This window comes from Physeter macrocephalus, chromosome 11 (genome assembly GCF_002837175.3).
Source record: "Physeter macrocephalus isolate SW-GA chromosome 11, ASM283717v5, whole genome shotgun sequence".
Lineage (NCBI taxonomy): Eukaryota > Metazoa > Chordata > Mammalia > Artiodactyla > Physeteridae > Physeter > Physeter macrocephalus.
Genome location: NC_041224.1, coordinates 8,349,368 through 8,367,293, shown reverse-complemented (window position 1 = coordinate 8,367,293; position 17,926 = coordinate 8,349,368). Strand labels below are relative to the sequence as shown.

Below are 17,926 nucleotides of genomic sequence, written 5' to 3'. Positions count from 1 at the left end.
GGACGCGCAGCCTCAGCGGCCATGGCTCACGGGCCCAGCCGTTCCGCGGCATGTGGGATCCTCCCATACCGGGGCGCGAACCCGGTTCCCCTGCATCGGCAGGCGGACGCGCAACCACTGCGCCCCCAGGGAGGCCCCAGAATCTTATTTTTGAAAAGCAAAAAGGAATAGTCATTTGTCAGAAAATTAGAGGAAAGATAGTATGTCAACCTTTAAGTGTATCCCATATTACTATGGATTAATTTTGTATCCTTTTGAAGTTATTATATTTTTTGTTGTTGCCAGATACCTCAGCTTCTAAGCTTAGATTTGTACCTGTAGTACATGCTTTCAATAATTAAACACAGATGCATTTTTTCTTCCTTTGTAATTGTACCATAAACTTTTACCCTCTAGAAATTTCAGCAACGGAGTATTCTTTAGTCATCCCCTGGGTGCTGAGTCTAGAGTTACCATTCAAGTTCGCACGGAGGGAGATTAGTAATAACGAATGGCAGCGCACCAGGCCATTGCACTGTTGCTTCATCAACATAAAATAGTAACTAAGTCTTGTTATCTCAGCGTTACGTCCTGCTGAGGAATTTTGCTTGCTTAACTGACCAAGGACAAGCATCTCTGGTTGAGTACTTTTAACACAGCTTAATAATGAGGTTTCGTCAATAAATATTAGTATCTAGCAGCTATCCCCGTTACCTTTCTACTTAAAACATACTGTGGACTGGGAAAGCAGTTACTGGGAAAACAAATCATGAGAGTCTGAGTCAGGGCTTGAGAAGGGATCTTCAGTTGTAGACTTTGAAAGCATATGATGATTAAGACGTGGTCTTGCTCTGAACTCTTCAGGGGCCTACAGTTTACTGGGAGGCAGAAGAACAACAACTAGTTACTGTGGGGTGTGCTGGGGACAGTTAGTACAGGTGAATACGAAGGGCTGCCAGTTGGCCCTATTTGATCTAGCAGCCACTGGCCAAGTGTGGTAATCGAACACTTCGAATGTGGCTAGTGAAGCTGAGGAACTGAATTTATTTTATTTTATTTTATTTCAGTTACTCCAAGTTAAAATTTTAAAACTCATACTTGATTCGTCTATGGGAAAACTTGTAAGACTGTTTGGAATCATTTGAGTCTGTGAATCTATTTTTCAACTGTAAATTTTATGAAATCTGTATACAGGTCAAGTACTTTTGATGAAAGTTTAGGATCTGAATTGAGATATGCTATGAAATACATGCTGGATTTTGAGGACTTAGTCCAGAAAAAATAAAATATCTCAATAATTTTGATATTCATTATACAGTAACATGCTAACATTTTGAATATTGGGTTGAATGAATATACTATTAGAATTCATTTCACCTCTTCACTTTTACCTTGTTAATGTGGTCATTGGAAAATATTAAATCGCCTGGCTCATGTGTCAGTGCTGCTCTAGAGGCGCAGGAAACCTATGAATTCTGCCCTTGAGGAGTAGAGTGGCATCTCAAAGAGAAAGGGACCTTTGAACCAACTCGTTATGGTTTATATGTGGTTCACGGGTTGGGGGTTGGGGATAGTCTATTGTAGATAGAGGGATAATGATTGGAAGGTGTAAAAAGGGAAAATAGCATGACTTTAATAGAATTGTGAGTAACATGGGGGTTTTGGACAGAGAATGTAAACACAGTCGCAATAAAAGGCAGAAAAGATTGTTTGAGACTGAAGTTTTTAGGAGCCTTCAGTTCTCTGCTGTGATATTTGAACTTCGACAGTCAGTGAAATATTCATTGATGTTTTTGAAGTGGGTGAGTAACGAGATCAGATTTGTTTTTGGAGAATAACTCTTGGGACTGGAGGATCAGTTCGACGAGGTGAAGAAATGGGACTTGTCCTCGCTTATTCACCACCTCGATTAAGGTGGGTGTCTTGGGATAGGAGAGGAAGGAATTCAAGACACAGTAGGGGGAAGAGTTAGTAGAAGCTCTTTGGGGTAAAGAGAAGAGACACAGGGTGACTTTGAGATCTCCCCCTGAGGAGCTCGTGATGCCGTTGTTTGAACTGGTGAGGATACTAGGATAGTGTGTTATGGACGGAGGTTGAAGCCGAGGAGGTGATGAGTCTGAGTGTCTGGAGGGTCCGTGCCAGGAAGTCTTTCACAACACATCTGCTGTTCAGGTGAGGGGGGAGAGAGACAGAGTTTGATTTTTTTGAAGCAGTGGAGTCAGTTAAGATTTCCCAGGGAGACTGTAAACACAGGAGTAGGAAATTAACTTTACTGCATGGATTTCATGATAGCTTCTTTAGTGCTATAAAGGTAATTTTCCTTTAAGAACATCCTGAGTGTTCACCGTGCGCGAGTGCTGTGCTTGGCGCCAAAGATGAAGCGAGAAACCAGGCAGGCGTTTCTGCCTGAAAGGCGATCAAGCTCCAGAGGGAAAGGCCGGCAGTCCATGTGGGATGACACTGCAGTGTCGTAAGTTCCACAACAAGCTACAGGGTAGTTAGGCCCAGGAAGGACCCACGTGAGGACAACAGAAGCTGACACTGGAGAGGTGTGGGCTTGATCTCCAAGGGGAAGTTTGTCACTTGTCCCTTTTTGGCAGATCTTTTACTTATGATAAACCTCCCAACTGTACGCACCCCCCCCCACGACTATGTATGTGTTGGGCCCCAGGACCCTGGGCTCTTCACCGTGGTGTCAGTCAGCTGCTATCTACACACCCTGTAGGTCCAGAGTCTTGAACCACAGAGATTTCTGTTGATGGCGTGGCCCGGTTGCTCTGTTGGCAGCGGTTACTGCAGGTTTGGTGGCACAGGAATGACTCCAGTGCGTTTGTGTGGTTCCCAGAAACGAGCATCCGTCAGGCCTCCGCGCTTTCCCGCCTGGGACCTGCCTTGTTTATGTCTGTCGGGGAGGAGGCATAAGTGACGGACCTGTGATGATGTGAAGGGCTCCTTCAGGTTCTTGGCCACGGTCCGCGGGGCAGGGGGAGGACAGAAGCCAGGGGGAATGGGAGCCTTTAGTAGCTGAATGTATGACAGCAAGCCCCGGAGGAGTTCGCAGCCTTGGGTTGCAATAACTAGAAAACCAGTAAGGAAAAGAATTTATTTACCATGAAAATAATATCTGTGAAAGCTTTTCACAGCACTGAATTCACTTAGCTACCAGTTATGTTTCATTATTGAAAGACTGCATTTCATTTCCTTGTGTTATGTCAGCTTAAACACCTAAGACCGTGAGTGTTCTTGGAGGGTCCTCACCACTTCTCGGCATCCCTGGCTTCCTCCTGCTTTCCTTAAAGATGCAGTTAAACCTGCCGGGAGCCTTTTCCCGACCACCCCATCCCACCCTCTTCTCTCTGTGTAGTGCTGCTTCTCTGTATAACTCTCAGCTCCTGCCCCTGGAGTGCTGTTCTGCCTGTCTCTTCCTCTTTGCTAGGCTGCTGGCCCTGAAGGACAGGGACTGTCTTATGTTCATCTCCCCCCTGGCTCATAATTAGTTCTTAAATGATGGTTAAATAAGTGAGTTGCAGAAAATGTCAGAATACTGTACAGAGCTTGAAATCTCAGTGCAGCCATGCTTTAAGATATGAACACTTCAACTTGCAAGTGTTTGTATTTAAAAATTATTAAACAGAGGGTAATATATTTCCCTCCTTCCCCTAAAATTTGACTTTAAGTGAGAATATTGTCTTTTGGAAAGTTGCATTTTCCAGTGTAAAGTTGATGTGCAGGGCTTCCCTGATGGGGCAGTGGTTAAGAATCCACCTGCCAATGCAGGGGACACGGGTTTGAGCCCTGGCCCGGGAAGATCCCACATGCCGCGGAGCAACTAAGCCCGTGCGCCACAACTACTGAGCCTGCGCTCTAGAGCCCGCGAGCCACAAGTACTGAGTCCGTGTGCCACAACTACTGAGCCCACGCGCCTAGAGCCCGTGCTCTGCAACAAGAGAAGCCACCGCAGTGAGAAGCCCACGCACCACAATGAAGAGTAGCCCCCGCTCGCCACAACTAGAGAGAAGCCCGCACGCAGCAGCGAAGACCCAACGCAGCCTAAAATAAATAAATTTTAAAAACAAATAAATAAATAAAGTTGATGTGCAATTTTCAGTTGTGAAACTGAAACAAATTTCAGTCCTATTTTAACTGAATATTGGCTTGTTGACCATATTTTTTCTTTTTGTCCTCATTCTGTTAACTGACCCAATGTTATTATAATTAGCAATTATGGTAAAGCAGAGTTTAAGGAGGTAAATTACCAAAGGCACATAAATGTCGTTTTTCCACATGAATTAAAATAGAGTTTAAAAAGTAATTAGAATTCCGTTGTGGAGTTTGATACTTTGGTATATGTTTTTTTCCCCATAAATCTAAATCTAAAGGTATGATTATAGGCTGCAGGGACTGATTATTCCGTAATATAAATTATTGATTATTCAGTAATATAGATATAATTTGGCATTTATGGTAAGGTAGATATAATACTTAAGTATTAGTACAGAGTAGCATATGCTAATTAAGAAACAAGAAGCGTAGCTAATATGTATTCTCCTGTTCTCTGAAGTTTATTTTAGAAACAGTGACTGAATGTCAAAAGTAAAGAGGGCCAAATCTCAGTATTTTTGGTATTAAAGTAAGAATTCAGGTACAATCGAAGTTAAAAGTTACCTTCTTTATATATGGCTCCCCAGTTTTTCCTTTCTGTGGATAGTGAGAAGACTATTTTCATCTGTGTATAGATAGAAGTGGAACAGGCCAGGTCTTTTTTAAAATATTAAATTGGGTCATGTGCAGAGGTACTGGTCCCAGTTCAGTTGTTAATTAATGACAGATATGACCCATAAAATTACCTTTGTTTCTGTGTTCTCCTTTTAAAGATTTTTTTTTTGGTATGAAAAATCCACTCATTTTTGTTGGTGACACTTCATGAACAAGGCTGTTTGTTCAGTTTAAGTGTGTAATGAAGTCTTATAAATATTTGAGAACTAATTTTTGTTTGATTCATATATTGGAAGTACTTCTTGTTGCTTATTCTTTTAAGACTTCTTCCTTTGAGTTATCTGCAGAGTAAGAAGCTGGTGGTATGGACTTAAGAATTGTCTTTAAGTTTTTTATGTTTTTTGTAATACAAGTATATTGGGCCAGGGGCCCGGTTTGCCCTAAGTCCATTCAGAAAGGTTGAGTATCTTCTGAATAATAGTATACATAAAATCACATAGGGTACTTGAAAATACAGATTCTTGACTCTCACCCCCATTACTCTCCACCCCCAGTAACAAGACTTTTAATCAGCACCCCTAGATGAGTCTGTTATAGATGATCCATTGACCATCCCTTAAGAAACACTAGTTTGTATAGTGTTAATACTATTGCTGTCAATTTATGAGTCCAGTAGACTAGACAAATGCCCCAGATTCTTGTCCTAATCAAACTCTACGGGTAATAATTCTCATTGTGATGAAATTGGGTAATAAAGCACATAGAAAAAAATATAATTATATTATGCAGAGAAGACTGATTTTTTTTTTTTTGGCCATGCCGAGTGGCTTTGGGGATCTTAGTTCCCCGACCAGGGATTGAACCCGAGCTCTCAGCAGTGAAAACGCCAAGTCCGAACCCCTGGACCACCAGGGAATTCCCGAGAAAACTGATTTAAAAATTTTTACATTTTAATTTAAAATTTTCTTCTTCCGGGTTTAATGAGATATAATTGCCATACAGCACTGTGTAAGTTTAAGGTGTGCATTATAATGATTTGGTTTACATACATCATGAGGTGATTATCTCAGTAAGTTTAGTGAGCATCCATCTTCTCATATAGATACCAAATTTAAAAATAGAAAAAATTTTCTTTTTGGGATGAGAACTCTTAGGATTGACTTTCTTAACAACTTTCATATATAACAGACAGCAGCATTAATTATATTTATCATGCTGTACGTTGCACTCCTAGTACTTCTTTATCATATATACCTTTTGATCACTTTCATCCAATTTCCCCCATGGCAACCACAAATCTGATCTCTTTTTCAATGAGTTTATTTGTTTGTTTTTGAAGTATAATTGACCTACAACACTATGTTAGGTCCTGTTACACAACATAGTGACTCAATATTTCTATTTTCTCTTCTCTTGTGTGACTTCATGACTGTCTTTATTGCTGTGTTTGGATAACTTTCTCTTTTTTGTGTGTATCTATTATAGCTTTTCAGTTTGTGGTTACCACGAGGTTTCTATCTATCTATCTATCTATCTATCTATCTATATCTATCTATGATTATTTTAAGTTGCTGATCTCTTAAGTTCCAACGCATTTTAACAACCCTGCATTTTTACTCCCCTCCCCGCCAGGTTTACTGTTTTTGCCATCGTACTTTACACCTTTTCGTTTTTTGCATCAATTACTTACTGTGGATAAGATGATTTTACTACTTTTGTCTTTTAACCTTCCTACTAGCTTTATATATGGTTGATTTACTACCTTTACTGTGTATTTGCCTTTACCTTTCATAATCTTCGTGTTCCTAGTTGTGGCCTTTTTCGCTTAGAGAAGTCCCTTTAACATTTCTTGTAAAAAGCTGGTTTGGTGGTGCTGAACTCTTAGCTTTTGCTTGTCTATGAAACTTTTGATCTCTCCATTAGATCTGAGTGAAAACCTTGCCAGGTACTCATAATGTTTTAGCTTGTTTTTCTTCATACTTTAAAATTTTAAGTTGGAAGTTAGATGCACTTTTATATTTTGCTTTTCTCATTAACCTCATAATTTATTTTTATCATGTTAAGAAACCATTAACATTTCATTGCTTTTATAGTATTGCCTTATATATTAGATCATTATTTACTTAACCATTCTTCTGTTGTTGGATGTTTAGATTGTTTCTAATTTCTTTCTGATAAATAACATTGGAATGAACATCTTTGTGGGAAAACTTTTTTCGATGTATACAATTTTTTTCTCCCCTTTCCCCTAAAAATATTTTTAAAAGCTTTTGAAACATACTGTCAAACTGTTTTCCAAAAGGGTTCATCTAGTTAAAGTTACCAGCAGTAAACTAGAGTTAACATTGATCCTCACCAGCATTGTGTTCATTTAAAAAACCCATAGTTTTGGTTCACTGGACAAAATGGTATATAATTATGTAACCATCCTTTGTTGTGGTTAATACATGTTTTGTGTGTATGTAAAAAGAAGTTTGATATTTTATACTATGTATTTTTTCTACCAAGAGTTTAAGTTTTCAGGAGTTCTTGAGGAAACTTGTTAGTGATCAATCAGTTGGTCATTCCCTTGACTTTTTCTCAATGGTTTGAGCAGTTGATAATAAATAGGGACAGTGTCTTTTTGCCAGAGATCAGAATATTAAAAATACTGACTCCTCTTCTGTTCTCTTTCTGCACATTTTGGAAATTGAAGGTTTAAGCTGGTCTTAAGTTTGGAGTTAATTTATTAAGAAAACAAACTTCTTATTTCTACTAGAAGCTGTTCGTAACAGCAAATGAGCAACATTTCAAATAAACATCTGTCCAAAAGTTTAGTGGTAAGTAAGAGCGTGAAATATTAAAGTTTTACCATTCATCCACCATCAGTAAACCTCTTCTTTTTTTAAAAATTAATAATTTATTTTTGGCTGTGTTGGGTCTTTGTTGCTGCGTGCGGGCTTTCTCTAGTTGCAGCGAGTGGGGGCTACTCTTCGTTGTGGTGCACGGGCTTCTCCTTGCGGTGGCTTCTCTTGTTGCGGAGCACGGGCTTAAGGCACGCGGGCTCAGTAGTTGTGGCTCACAGGCTCTAGAGCGCGTGTGGCTCGCGGGCTTAGCTGCTCCGCGGCCTGTGGGATCTTCCCGGACCAGGGCTCGAACCGATGTCCCCTGCGTTGGCAGGCGGATTCTTAACCACTGTGCCACCAGGGAAGCCCCCTCATGTCTTCTTAACTCCTGAATCTAGTGGTTGTTTCACGGCCCTTGTATTGAAATCTTCAGAGTGAAACAAGTTCCCCTTCTTTTGAAATTTTCCTTCTCCTTGACTTTGAAATACCATCTTTTCCTGTCAGGCTGTCTACTTCTGACTTTCTGTTTCCTTTACTGGATCCTCTTACTTTGCTTAGTACCTTAATTATATTAATTGCATCAGTAGTTGTAATAAAACCACCAGAGGTCACCATGCCAGACCCCAGGCTAACTTCATGCCTGTTTGCCCACTTTACCTCGCAATGCAGCTGCGTGGTGCTCCCCAGGGGCCTGCCCCCCTCCCTCTGTGTGCCCTCTGAAGGTCTGGCCCCACCGGTATGCCGATGACTTTTATGTTTTTAGCGCTGATTCTAGACTGAGCTCCCAATCTGGGTACCTGACAGCCGGAGCATTTCCACCGGGACTTGCTTGAAAAGGAGTTCCAACCTACTACAATCTAAATGGAACTCCTCTGTGTTCCTCTCTTTATCATGTTCTTCATCTTGACGTTATTTAACCCATGGTTAAACACACACACACCAAAAAACATGCTTCACATAAACAGACATACAATCTGCATGTTAATACAACTTTCTAATTGTTTCTTGCATCTGGCCCTGCTTCTCTATTCCTACTCTTCTTGTCCTGTTGCCTCTCTCATCTTCTGTCTGTACCGACCTCCTAACTGATCGCTGCCTCTAATTGTGTTCATCTAAAATCTGCAGTATTTCAAAATTTTGGCTCAGAATGTACTTCCTGGCTTAACTTCTCCAGTTATTCCCTAAATGCTGTTGGGTAACGTCTGCTTTTGAACATGATACACAAACTTTCCTTGTTCCGGCATTTGCTTCTCGTTACGTCTTCCTCGTGCCTCTCCTCTCACCTGCCCTCTGAGTTGGCATCCTTCCCTGAATGCCCCGTGCTTTTTTCTCAGACGTTTGTTCTTCTGCCTCCTGTGTCCCCTGCTTTGACCTGGCTAATTCTTATGTATTCATTTCTGAGGCTTATTCCCTTGGTTCCAAGTCTCTTCGACTTGGCTCCTACACCGTCCCATGTGTAGCTCTAGCATGAGGTCTCTTACGCATTTAAACGACCTTTGTTTCACGTTCTTTTACTACATTATGAGGTCCTAGAAGACAAGACTAATTTTTTAATCATATTCGTAACCTTCGCACCGCTGAGTGTTTGATGCTTAGTCCACTTTTAGTCCTGTCTTAAATGGTGACACAGTTGTCCGTCCTTGCTCCCAAACTAGAAATGTGGATGATTCCCTAGTTTCCTCTCTTTATCACATGTGACCATTTCCAAGTCCTTCAGTTTTGCTTTTACTTGGGTATATATGTTTGCATTCTTTTGTTCACTTGTTTGTTCATTCAACGAATTTCCTTCAGTGCTACTGTATGCAAGGCTGTGAACTAACTATACTGTGTGCCAAACATTGCATTGAATTTGTAGAATTTATAGATTAATTTTTTGAGAAGGAACACATTTACAAAATTAAGGAACAACAGTTTATCTAGAAGTAGTCCTCATTTTTTTAAGCTTATTTTTTTCAAAGCTTTTTGTTAAGCTTATTAACTGTGGGGTTTTTTTGTTTTTTTTGTTTTTTTGTTTTTTTGTTTTTTGCGGTGCGCGGGCCTCTCACTGCCGTGGCCTCTCCCCTTGCGGAGCACAGGCTCCGGACGCGCAGGCTCAGCGGCCACGGCTCACGGGCCCAGCCGCTCCGCGGCACGCGGGATCCTCCCGGACCGGGGCACGAACCCGTGTCCCCTGCGTCGGCAGGTGGATTCTCAACCGCTGCGCCACCAGGGAAGCCCATTAACTGTGTTTTAACAGTTCTTAGTGTAAATGAGATTTTAAAAATTCTGTTACAGTTTCTAACTTGTCATTGCTCATGTATCAGAAACTGATTAAATGGTCTTTTTATCTGGCCAACTTATTAAACTTCTTAGTAGTTTTCATGGACTTAGGTTTTCAAATATTCATTATGTCAGTGACAAATATCAGGGTTGTTTTCCTACTGGGTATTTATGAGTTAACTCATTTTTCATGTCTCAGTACAACGAACCCGCGTCCCCTGCGTCGGCAGGTGGATTCTCAACCGCTGCGCCACCAGGGAAGCCCATTAACTGTGTTTTAACAGTTCTTAGTGTAAATGAGATTTTAAAAATTCTGTTACAGTTTCTAACTTGTCATTGCTCATGTATCAGAAACTGATTAAATGGTCTTTTTATCTGGCCAACTTATTAAACTTCTTAGTAGTTTTCATGGACTTAGGTTTTCAAATATTCATTATGTCAGTGACAAATATCAGGGTTGTTTTCCTACTGGGTATTTATGAGTTAACTCATTTTTCATGTCTCAGTACATTTCATATCTTAGTATTGTACATTTGTTGAATAAAAGCCGTGATACTTGGCATGCTGGGATTTTTCTTTTTCTGGCTGCACTGCGTGGCTTGTGGGATCTTAGTTCCCTGACCAGGGATTGAACCCAGGCCCTGGCAGTGAAAGCACCAAGTTCTAATCACTGGACTTTTTTTTTTGTTTTTTTGTTTTTTTGTTTTTTGCGGTGCGCGGGCCTCTCACTGCTGTGGCCTCTCCCGTTGCGGAGCACAGGCTCCGGACGCGCAGGCTCAGCGGCCACGGCTCACGGGCCCAGCCGCTCCGCGGCACGCGGGATCCTCCCGGACCGGGGCACGAACCCGTGTCCCCTGCGTCGGCAGGTGGATTCTCAACCGCTGCGCCACCAGGGAAGCCCATTAACTGTGTTTTAACAGTTCTTAGTGTAAATGAGATTTTAAAAATTCTGTTACAGTTTCTAACTTGTCATTGCTCATGTATCAGAAACTGATTAAATGGTCTTTTTATCTGGCCAACTTATTAAACTTCTTAGTAGTTTTCATGGACTTAGGTTTTCAAATATTCATTATGTCAGTGACAAATATCAGGGTTGTTTTCCTACTGGGTATTTATGAGTTAACTCATTTTTCATGTCTCAGTACATTTCATATCTTAGTATTGTACATTTGTTGAATAAAAGCCGTGATACTTGGCATGCTGGGATTTTTCTTTTTCTGGCTGCACTGCGTGGCTTGTGGGATCTTAGTTCCCTGACCAGGGATTGAACCCAGGCCCTGGCAGTGAAAGCACCAAGTTCTAATCACTGGACTGCCAGGGAACTCCCCCTGGAATTGTTCTTGACTTTAATGAAAATGCTTCTATCAGTGTCTTGCTGAGTATGATGTTTATTTTGAATAATAATTTAAAAAATCAAATTAAGGAGGCATCACCTGTTCCTCACTTGCTAAAGAGATTTATCCTGAATCCATGTTGAATTTTATCTGTAGCTTTGTTGGTGTCTGTGGAGACGATCAAGTTAATCTGTTAATGTAAAGAATTACAGTAAGAGATTTCCAGAAGACAGACTCCCTTAATATTTCTGCTTTTTCCTGATTTATTTAATGCATGCTAGATTTGAGTGCTAATGTTTTATTTAGTATATTTTCATTTATATTTATACGTGAGATTGGTTTGTACTTTCATTTAATTCTCTGCTTTTGTTTTAGAATTATGCTAGCCTTATAAACTTTGTTAAGGCATTTCAGTTTTTTTAAATTGGGAAAACTGTTTAAATTTGAATTGTTTAGACAACAGGAATTAGTTATTTCTTAAAGCTGTAGTACAATGTGTCTCTAACATTGTTTAGAAAGTTGCTGTTTCTTGGCGTCTTTATTTCCCCAAGTCTAGTGAAATATCAGGAGCACAGAACTTTAACACTTGTTGAAGTTTCTAGATAAGGTCCTGGGAAATGATTTACTCTATAGAATTGCTTGTTATATTAACAGAGTTGGTTTTAGTCAGAGAAGCACTGTTATCCAGCTAAGTCATCAGGATATGGAATTAGTCTGGAAGAGAAACACATGGAAATCTGTCTTCATGGGTAGATTTTCTTCATAGAAAAATGTCTAAATTCAAAGCTAACATTTATAGGAAAATGGTCTAATTTGTATCACTGAGTACAATATTTGCATAATTACCATGTTTAAAAAAGACCAAAGGTAACCGTTTTATAAATGTATTCAGGTCTCGGGTTAGTTTTACTATTTTCTTTCATTTTTATTTTTCTATTTTTGGCTCCGTTGGGTCTTTGTTGCTGCGTGCGGGCTTTCTCTAGTTGCGGCGAGCGGGGGCTACTCTTCGTTGCGGTGCACGGGCTTCTTATTGCAGTGGCTTCTCTTGTTGTGGAGCATGGGCTCTAGGCCTACGGGCTTCAGTAGTTGTGGCACGGAGGCTCAGTAGTTGTGGCTCACGGGCTCTAGAGCGCAGGCTCAGTAGTTGTGGCGCACGGGCTTAGTTGCTCCGCAGCATGTGGGATCTTTCTGGATCTTTCGTGTCCCCTGCATTGGCAGGCGGATTCTTAACCACTGCGTCACCAGGGCAGTCCCTACTGTTTTCTTTTGTAAAACTTATTCTGTGATTTAGATTCATTATAATTAATTTTTAGGCAAATAATATTTTAGAAGTTAAAGTACTTTAATTTCAATAAAACTGATTCAGTGTATCCATCCACATTTCCCTTTTATAAAATTTTTATTAGAGTATAGTTGATTTACAGTGTTGTGTTAGTTTCTGCTGTACAGCAAAGTGAATCAGTTATACATATACATATATCCACTCTTTAATTTTAGATTCTTTTCCCATATAGGTCATTACAGAGTATTGAGTAGAGTTCCCTATGCTATGCAGTAGGTTCTTATCTATTTTATATCTAATAGTGTGTATTAGTTATCTATTTTATATCTAGTAGTGTGTATATGTCAATCCCAGTCTCTCAATTTATCCCTCCCTCCCCCTTCCCCCTTGGTAACCAAAAGTTTGCTTTCTTCATCTTTGACTCCATTTCTGTTTTGTAAATAAGTTTATTTGTACCATTTTTTTAGATTCCACATATAAGCAATATCATATGATATTTGTCTTTCTCTGACTTACTTCACTCAGTATGGCAATCTCTAGGTCCATCCATGTCACTGCAGGTGGCATTATTTCATTCTTTTTCATGGCTGAGTGATATTCCATTGTGTATATGTACCACATCTTCTTTATCCATTCCTCTGGTGAATTTAGGTTGTTTCCATGTCTTGGCTATTGTGAATAGTGCTGCTATGAACATAGAGGTGCATGTACCTTTTTGAATTATAGTTTTGTCTGGGTATATGCGCAGGAGTGGGATTGCTGGGTCATATGGTAACTCTATTTTTAGCTTTTTAAGGACCCTCCATACTGTTCTCTATAGTGGCTGAACCAGTTTACATTCCCACCAAGAGTGTAGGAGGGCTTCCTTTTCTCCACACGCTCTCTAGCATTTAGTGTTTGTAGATTTTTTGATGATGGCCCACATTTCCCTTTTTTAATTCAGTGTTTTCAAGTGTTCATAAAACTATGGGTATATTATAGAAGTACTTGCACATCTGAATAATTCTAGGACTGATAAGGCCAAGGTTCTCCACCAGGGGCAGTTTGTCCCCATGAGACGTTTGGCAGTGTCTGGAGACTCTAACTGTCACAGTGAGAGGAAGCCACTGTCATCTAGTGGGTGGCGGCTGGAGATGCTAGTGAACATTCTGCAATGCCCAGGACAGCCTCCCACAAAAACAATGATCTCTTCCCAAATGTTAGTGGTGCTGAGGTTGAGAAACCCTCTTGTAAAAGGAAAGATGTATACACAAATACACACACACAGTATTAAAAAGGCATTCTCAGACGTGCATTTCTTCTTTCACCAATTATAATTCTAACTTAATATGGTTTACAATGTCCTTATGCAAAGTGTATGAGGAGTATTCTGCTCTTGACTGACATCTAGTGAGACATTTAAAAATAAAAAGTAAAACTGAAGGTTGAGACTGAATAAGCATGTAAATCAGAGTTACTACTAATTGTTTTTCCAGTCTTAGGAAATTCACAAATAAGTGGACTAGGAAGAGAGGAAAGATTTGTTTATGGCTACTGAGAAATTATAGCTGAGAAGTAATATGTGGTAAATTCTTACCTGAAGTGTTGTATCTCCTTTGTCTTTTACTTACATTCTTGATTTAATATTAGAGCTTAGGATATGAAATCTTTCTTTTGATAGTTTTCTGAATAAATGCTGAGTTACCTATATGTAAGACTTTTCATATTTTAAAAATTGCCTAAAATCATAGAATTGTAGAGCCAATGGGGACCTAGGTGGTTTAATCCAGTTTCTTCACTTACAGAGATTAAAAAGTTCAGTTTCAGAGAGATGAAGTGATCTTTTTCGTTGTCTTACAACTTGTTAGGCCAGATCTTGAACTGGAACCCATAGCTCCTGACTTCTAGTCGAGTATTCTTTCAGGGTGAGGGGAAGTAATTAAGCACACTTTAAAAAAAAAAAAAAAAATTATTTATTTATTTATTTATTTTTGGCTGCATTGGGTCTTTGTTGCTGCGCGCGGGCTTTCTCTAGTTGCGGCGAGTGGGGGCTACTCTTCGTTGCGGTGCACGGGCTTCTCATTGCGGTGGCTTGTCTTGCTGCAGAGCACGGGCTCTAGGCGCATGGGCTTCAGTAGTTGTGGCACGCAGGCTCAGTAGTTGTGTCTTGCGGCTCTAGAGTGCGGGCTCAGTAGTTGTGGCTCACGGGCTCAGTAGTTGTGGCTCGTGGGCTCAGTAGTTGTGGCTCGCGGGCTCAGTAGTTGTGGCTCTTGGGCTCTAGGGCGCAGGCTCAGTAGTTGTGGTGCACAGGGGCTTAGTTGCTCTGCGGCACGTGGGCTCTTCCTGGACTAGGGCTTGAACCCGTGTCCCCTGCATCGGCAGGCAGATTCTCAACCACTGCGCCACCAGGGAAGCCCAAGCACACTTTGGATTCTCTTTAAAGCTTATGTTTTTTTCAAACTATGACTATTAAAACTGTTAAATTCTTATTTCCTTAAAAAGAATATACACACCTGTATATATATTTTAAAATGAATTAGTATTTATGTTTATCAGTCTCGTGTTTAATTTATAAGCGTTATGCCGGTTTAAACATGGACACTTCACATTTTTCACAGGCGACAACACCTCCAAATCAAGGGCGGCCAGATTCTCCTGTCTACGCTAACCTGCAAGAGCTGAAAAGATCCCAGTCGGCTCTCCCCCCGATCCCTGGAAGCCCAGCAGTTCAGATTCACGGAGACTGGGAAACTCATAAAGATAGTGCAGGGCGTTGTTACTACTATAACAGAGGGACACAGGAAAGAACTTGGAAACCCCCTCGTTGGACTCGAGATACGAACATAAGCAAAGGAGAGTCCCAGAGTCCGGGAGATCAAGAGGTATGAGGAGGTAGGGGTCAACCAGTGGGTCACCGAGCTTTTTCTCTTTTTGTGCCTCAAAGAAGTGGGTAGGTTTGCTTCTAACCCGTGGAACCTCTAAGATACTAAACCTTTTTTCCACGTTTTATTACATTACTGCTTGTTGCTTCCTAATCTCTAACTGGTGGACGGCGGCTAGCCTTGGAGCATGCTTACTAGTTCCAGAATTAACTGGGTTAACGTTGCCGAGGGGCCGTAGTTTCCCTCATGCGCCAGGAGATACTAATTCCATCATTGTTACTGCCCAAGGAGTGACACCTTTTAGAAAAAGGAGAGAAGATATGTGATCTGATTTAGCCAAACAAATAAAAACAGAGTTATTTAATTGACACCTTTCTGTATGGTTTGGTGGGGCTAGCAAGATACTTGTCAGTTTTTGTTAGAGATACAAGGTCACTTTTTATTTCTATGTAGGGGAAATAAGTATAATTCCCTTGCTGCGAACAAAGGACCACCCTCTAAGACTGACGGTTCACTCTATATCGTTACTGTCTCTAACACGTGTCCATACTGTCTCCCCACCTGCCTTGGTTTCACCTCCCTCCCACCTCTCAGAGGGTGGTGCGGTGAATTGGCCAGCGGTGTTTTGAGCAACACTCATCTCCGAGGCCTGGAGAGAGTCATTGGGACTGTTCAGGTGTGCAGGAGAAGCTTGGGTAGGGTGGATAGAATGGAGTTAAATCCTGCCGTTTGGTAGACGGCGGCCCCCGCACCTGCACAGGATACCTGCTCTTAGAGAGAGCGGCTGGCTTGTACAGTAAGAACAGAACTCCAGTTAGGTAGGAGCTGGAGAAATCAGGTAACACATCCTGCATCTAGCAGAATCTGAAAGCTTTTTATAGTTAATGACCCCTCGTCTTATTCTGTCTTTCAGTTGGATATTTATAGCTTTGCTTTGGCGGTAACTTTTACTTTCAGTGTTCAGGAATGAGGTGGAGGATAGTGAGAAATTGTTCATGTGTTACTATAGTAAGAAGATGTTAGGAAAGTTATTTGAATTTGTGTGTCCAGAAAGATTTGAAAATAAGTTGTCCTGTATATCAATAATAAAGTAAAATCTTATAATTTGGAAGAATTAGGGTAAGGGATAAATTGTAGAATAATTTAAAGAAATTTGAAGTATACATGGGAACTTTAACAACCCTTCTTAGCTTTCTATTTCAGTGACTAGATGAGAGTGATTAGTGTGTCAGAGTCTGAGCTCACACCACTCACTCTCTGCAGGTATTGTGTAAAATAGGTATTTCCAGAGTGGCTGGAGCATATCTTCCAGTAACTTCTTGAGAAAGGTTGTGCACGGGAGGTTAACATTGAGCCTTTGTGTGTGAAAAAGTCTGTATTCTGCCCTATTACTCGATAGTTGGCCTGAGTGGAGAATTCTAGGTTGGAAAGCGTTTTTTTATCACAGTTACAAGGCATTTTGAAATTGGCTTTACGGCGATCTCGGTCAGCTGCGTGTGGGGCATCTCCAGTGTTGGAACCATTCGGTCTTCCCTTTAAGATTGACCTGTCTCTGCAGAAGTCTTAACGCCTGGACAGTAAGGGCCGCCTGGGTCTTGGCCCCCGGCGTTTAGTTTGCACATAGTTCCTTCGTCTCCCCTCTTTCTGTTTGGTGCGTGCGTCCCAGTCGTGCCTTTTGTCTTCCAACTCAGAATCCCTCTTCAGAGGGAGTAAAACCCTACACTTGGGCTGGAGGAAGGGAGGGGTGCACACCTAGTGGCCAGGCATGAGGAAGGGGAGTCTGGCGATTTCAGCCCTCGGTTCAGTACCCTCGGTTCCAGGCGTACCTAATACTGTCAGTTCCTGGGCCATTTGAAGATTTCGCTCTGCAGACCTGTTGGATTTCATCTTCCCTCCTGGCACCCAGCCCCCGCCACCAGTTTAGATTCTGCTTTTTTTGCGGATAATTTAGGTGTTTGCTCATCTGCCTCTCAGCCTCCAGAGTTTTGTGGCTGTTGTGTCTCCTTGTGTTCTCCCTGTTCTTGACGGTTCGGGTCTTTCAGGCTTGTTTCGATACTTGTATTTTAGTAGGGTTTAAGAGGGAGCAGGTGCTCGCCCGCTCACCCTAACTCAGAAGCTTGTTATTTCAGTGGTTGCCCTAGGACAGCGGTTCTCACGTGGGGCAGTGTTGTCTCTGGGGGGACCTAGGCAATGTCTGGGGATATTTTGGGTTGTCACAACTCAGCGAGGGCTACTGGCTCCGCGTGGGTAGAGGCCAGAGAAGCTGTTGAGCATCCTGTGATTCACAAGACAGCTCCCACCGCGAGGAACAATCTGGCCCTAACTGTCCACGGTGCTGCTGATGAGAAACACCGCCTTAGAAGTTGTGACTGGCGCACTTATCAAAGTCTGCAGTTAATCAGCATCTTCTTGCTCCTTGAAACCATACAAGAGCTATATGTGCGGTGGTGCTATTGTTCTCTATTTTATTTCTATTTTTTAGCTCCCTTACTACTTGTTCTACATGGTGACTCTTTTTTCTTTTTTGCGGCACGCGGGCCATTCACTGTTGTGGCCTCTCCCGTTGCGGGGCACTGGGGCACGAACCCGCGTCCCCTGCATCGGCAGGCGGACTCTCAACCGCTTCGCCACCAGGGAAGCCCTACATGGTGATTCTTAAAATTTAACCGC

General features: G+C 41.5%; 1 protein-coding gene across 14 annotated transcripts in view; it reads left to right on the top strand.

Moving 5' to 3' along the window:
* Positions 1-17,926, top strand: part of ARHGAP12 (Rho GTPase activating protein 12) — a 120,982-nt gene that overhangs the window by 56,937 nt on the left and 46,119 nt on the right. For 13 of the 14 annotated variants that reach the window (XM_055087724.1, XM_055087722.1, XM_055087720.1 and 10 more), the window contains one exon: positions 14,993-15,256. The exons of the other annotated variant lie outside the window; for it this stretch is intronic. In XM_055087724.1, coding sequence (XP_054943699.1) covers positions 14,993-15,256 — 264 coding nt within the window. The remainder of the gene's footprint in view (positions 1-14,992; positions 15,257-17,926) is intronic. 14 annotated transcript variants of the gene reach the window in all.